Below are 5,222 nucleotides of genomic sequence, written 5' to 3' on the forward strand. Positions count from 1 at the left end.
CTGGTAAGATTTGATTATGTAAAAATAACTTTATACACTTTATATATGATTATTTATGATGTTAAAATAATTTTGTTTCATACACTTAATATATTTACATGTCTGAGTTTGTTGGACATTATTACATAAACCATGTAATGGAGCATCAAAGTGAGAGCTCGGAGACTCAGTCATAAAGAATGGACTCAGAAATGAAGATATAGTGGCTTAATGAACTTTTTGTATATGCAAACTTTAGTATAATTTTGAATGTTTGTAGTACCAAATACAATAGTCTAAACGAAAATATATTTATGGGTTGCTTAAAATATTATTTTAGTGGTCTTAAAAAATTACATATTATATTGTCTCAAATTATTATATCAAAGTAATTAAAATTGACCGTAACAAATGTATTTGGCTTATTTAAAATTTCGTTACGGTCAATTTGGGCTTAAACTTTATAAATGGATTTTAAAGTTTCAATTAAACTTTAAAAATAGACTTTAAATTTTCAATTTATATTTTGCATATGTAGAGTAATACTATAAACATTTTATTAACTATTCATTTTATTATTTTTAAAAATGAAAAAAAAAAATATTTAATACGAAACTTACAAAAAAATAATTTATGTCTGAACATACGAACTACTATAAAAATTAAAAAAATTAAACAAGTTTTTAAAATATAATAAAATTTTCATTCAACAGTTTAAAGAATTAAAACTTTTTTTTTATTCAGTTCCTGTCCGCACAAGCGTGCGGGTAACTCTCCTAGTTTGAATTATATTACATAGTCATTGTTTTCTTTAAACAGCTTAAAAGAACATTAACATATTTAATCAAATCAATCATGCTTAACATTTTTCTACATGATCTATATGACTATATGCAAATTACTACTACACATAGAAAATCTGGCCGACATTTAAAAGGCTCTCCTGAGGAACATTGAAAATGGCACTATTCTCTCTACAAACCTTCCTAAGAAACGCATAAACATAATCAATAGCTATCCTCTTGTAGAACCTCGCCTCTCTTCTAGCTCGAACCACTGTGTTCCCCATTATATGCACCACTCCTGCGTCTCTGCACCTGTTTATGAACTCCACCTCGTCCCCTACTCCGCTCATCTGGCTCGACCCTGTTATGGTGTTGCTCGTTCGTTTTGTTGCACCTGAGGGAGCTATAACAGACTCTATAGAATCAAATGTATCAAACGTCGACACGTTCCTAATCTCGTTCCCATTCCCAATCCCGTCTCTGGACTGTTGTTGTTGGCTTCCACAGACACTGTAATCGTCTGAATCCGAGCAACCTTCCATCATTGATTCGAGGCGGACAAAAAGGAAGAGGCTTTCAAAGAGACGTTTCTCAAAGTCGTCGTCTTTCTTGTGCAAGTCTCTGTATCCGTACCTGGCGACGCAGCGGAACATGTGAAAGTTTTTGGGGCCGATTCTTTTTACAAGGAACCGTTCTTCCTGTGGGACGGTGTAGACAGGAAGGTTCTTGACGCAGACAAAGACCACAACGGAGTGAGTTGCCGGCAGGTTTGTGATGAAATGAGAGAAAATGTGAGGGACTCCACTAGCTAGCTCGGTGTAAACAAGGCCTATCCCAGGAACACGGACAAGACCAAGGCTAGGACCAAGCCCAAGAATCCAAGCCATTGAGACTTTACTATGCATTTCAAACTCATACCTCTTGAGTGTTCCATAGTGCCAAACATACATGACAACGAGAAACGCCGCCGCAATGACCAGCGGAACCCATCCGCCTTGGTTAACTTTGAAGAGCACGGCCGAGAAGTAAGTGCATTCCACGAGAAGAGATAGAAAGGTAAACAAGAAGACTAGAACCCAATGGCATCGCCAAACGAGTATCATGATCAGCATCATTAGAAGCGTTGTCACGAGCATGACAATCACAACTGCAGTCCCATAAGCATTTCCTATCTGGTTCTGGTTCTTGAATCCAGCAGTGACAGCTATGCAAAGAATCATGAGGATCCAGTTGATGTCTGGAACGTAAATCTGACCAAGAAATTTCCGAGAAGTATGCACAACTTTAACTCTAGGGAAACAACCATGAGCCAAAGCTTGCTTGATCAACGAGAAAGTTGCTGATATTGTGGCTTGGCTTGCAACTGTTGCAGCAGCAGTTGCAATTACGAACATTGGCCAATATACATTTTCTGCAACAACAACGGAAACAAAAACATAAACTTCCATCAGAATCTACTGACCACAGAGATATCCCTCAATAGAAACATAAACATATAAAGGTAAGATAACAAACTTGGAATGGATTGATAAAATGCGTCTTCTACATGATGAGGGTACTTTCTAAGGTACGCAGCTTGTCCACTATAGGCCAAAAGGAGGCAAGGAAACACAATAATAGTAAAAGCCAATTGCACAGCCGAGACTGGAAAGTGAGATAGATCCGCAAATAGAGCTTCAATCCCTGAAAATAGATAGACATCAAAAGAATGAATAACAAAAAGGGTAAGAAGAAGAAGAAGAAGAAGAAGAAGAAGAAGAAGAAGAGAAGGAGATAGATATTTGATAAGGCTCTTTACCTGTGATACTAAGCATAATGCCTCCAAGTGAGGTCCAACGATCTTGACCTCCTCTTTTGAAATATCGATATATATAAAGAGGAGAAAAAGCTTTCAAAACGCTTGGATCATGTTTCCATATATTGAAGATACCGATACTTGCAATAAAGAGAAACCAAAGAAACACAATGGGAGCGAAAAGCCACCCAACCTTGTCTGTTCCATAATGTTGTACACTAAACAAGCTCACTAATATCACAACCGCAACAAGAACAACAACACCTGTAACAACAATCAAAAACCTTAAGTAATCAATCATTACACTCGCATAAATGGGCACCGTAACAAGAAATAAGAGACTTAAAACGTCGTAGTTAATACCGTTGTTTATCTGAGGAAGGTTAACCCTGAGTCCACCGGCAGCAGATAGGACTGCAACAGATTAAACACAATGAAACACTTTCCCGATAGAGAGAACAAAAATGTATACATTTGGAAGGTCAGTGGATAAATACATTACCCGAAATGGCAGGAGTAAGGATTCCATCACCAATCACCATGCACGTACCGAGAAGAACGAGAATAAGTAGCGAATTTTTCCTAGAAGTGCCTTTCTCTAACCATCTCTTGGTTTTTGCAGCAAAAGAATGCTCATGAAATGTAGTACGGCTATAAGTTGTAAGCTCTTCATCAGTACGGTGTTGGTTCGGAATTGTGCTCACTTTTGCATGTCTACAGAGCAAAGAATAAAGAGCAAATGTTCCACCTACTCACCAAAACAAGAGATAAATTCAAATCAACACAATACGCATTAGCAAAAATCACCAAATGAAAATATAGGAACACATAACATGTAAATACTACCTTGACCATTATCGTTTGCTTTGCATACAACGAACACATATTTGAGGAGAGGGATGAGTGTGAGGGAATATATGATTAGAGATAGAGCTCCAATGATATCTTCAGGGTCTTTGATCCCACGAGGAAATGTATTATAGAAAACATATAGAGGAGAAGTTCCCAAATCTCCATAGACAATACCAAGACTCTGAAACGAAAGCTGCAGAAGCAAAAACGCCGAGAATTTCTGCAGAAAACCGAAACTACAATATATCCCCAAACCAAAAAAGATTCTCTCTTTATGTCTCTATACCAATGCAGGTAGCAAACTAACAACAGTGTAAGAGAAACTAAACAACAAAAACCAATACAAATCAACACTCTGAGACAGCTTAATTCGATATTAATCAAGGATTATGTATCTAACCTTTTCTTTATACATGTTCCTGAGCTGACCAGCTTCTTCATCCATAGGTTGATCAAGTGTCTGATCCAAATCCCACATAGTACCTCTCCCACCACCACCCTCTTCATCAATCTCACCAGTACCACCACCAATTGATGCTTCTACTCTTGCCGCCATTTCTACTTGCCTCAAGGAAACTAAAAATCTAATCTTTTGACTCTAAAAACGCAAAAACCCAGAACCCTAAAATCTCCTCTAAATCCTCAAACCCAGATAAAGATTTTCAATTGTAACTTTTTGGATTCGATCAATTTAAGCTATAGAGATCAAAATTGTAGCATCTAAAACCAGAGAATCTACAAAAAAAAAAAAAAAAAAAAATCCCTAAAAGGAGAAATAAATCAATTAATACACAAAAATGTAAACATCTACTTATGTCCTGCATCCCAATTTTGAACTAATAGACAAAAAATCCAATAAAAATTTTCTATAGAAAAAATAAACCAAAAAAGTTTGGAGTTTTATTTTATTCAAAGAGAACCCTTAAAAAACCCCAAGCTTTAAAAATTCTTCAGTAAAGAGGAAACAATGTTTTCCACGTTCTGGAGAGAGCATTAACGTTTGGTGGGCTCTGTTCAAATCGTTACCAATGAATCAAAATTCACACTAAACTAAACCCAAGCTGGAGAATGAAACAAAGATGATCGAAGCTATCGAAATGACCAGACCAGAATTTGGGTTTTTTTATTTTGTTTTTGAGTTTTACAGGTAATGATGATGATGATTAAGAGAAACGAAAGAAGTAACTGATTTCTTAATATTATTTTTACTCTGATTTTACAGAGTAAAGCAACCAGCTTTTTTTAGAAAAAGAGAGAGAGAGAGAGAGAGAGAGAGAGAGAGAGAGACAGGGAGGAGGAGGAACTGTGGTGGGGATTATATGATTACGACGACGACGAGGACGAGGACGAGAATGTGGATGTGGAGGGATTTACATAAAAATTAGCTGTTTTAAAATTTAATCTGATAATTAGCGTTACACTTTTAATTATATTTTCTTTAATTGGGATTTGTATTTTACTTAAACTGTCTTTGTTTGTCTTGTGGCGACATTACCTAATTTATTCAAATTTACTTCCATGTTTATGACTTGTGTTTTAAACTTTTTAAAAAAATTGTTAGAATCATTACAGAGATACAAATACAATTCATTAGTGGGTTAGTGTATGTGGAAGGTGCAGCCGTGCAGGAAATTTTTTATTTAATATATTTGTTATTTATAGACATATGTACTAATTAGTATTGAAGTTGTAAATTTTTAATTAAATTGGAATTAGTGTATATTCTTAATGTCCTCCCTATAAAGCTTGTAACATCATTTTCTAATGATTATTTTCTACTTTTATTTAAGCTTTAGCTTTGTACACATTTT

The 5,222-nt window shown here is 35.5% G+C and overlaps 1 protein-coding gene across 1 annotated transcript; it reads right to left on the bottom strand.

Annotated features, from left to right (window-relative positions):
* Window positions 806-4,734, bottom strand: LOC104757506 (potassium transporter 10). Its single transcript, XM_010480253.2, has 7 exons — window positions 3,812-4,734; window positions 3,406-3,631; window positions 3,062-3,307; window positions 2,923-2,973; window positions 2,563-2,823; window positions 2,280-2,447; window positions 806-2,175 (listed from the first exon to the last, which is right to left on the bottom strand). The coding sequence occupies exons 1-7, from the start codon at window positions 3,965-3,967 to the stop codon at window positions 884-886; spliced, it is 2,400 nt and encodes a 799-aa protein (XP_010478555.1). The 5' UTR covers window positions 3,968-4,734; the 3' UTR covers window positions 806-883.

The sequence above is a fragment of the Camelina sativa genome, chromosome 17, assembly GCF_000633955.1.
Source record: "Camelina sativa cultivar DH55 chromosome 17, Cs, whole genome shotgun sequence".
Classification (NCBI taxonomy): Eukaryota; Viridiplantae; Streptophyta; class Magnoliopsida; order Brassicales; family Brassicaceae; genus Camelina; species Camelina sativa.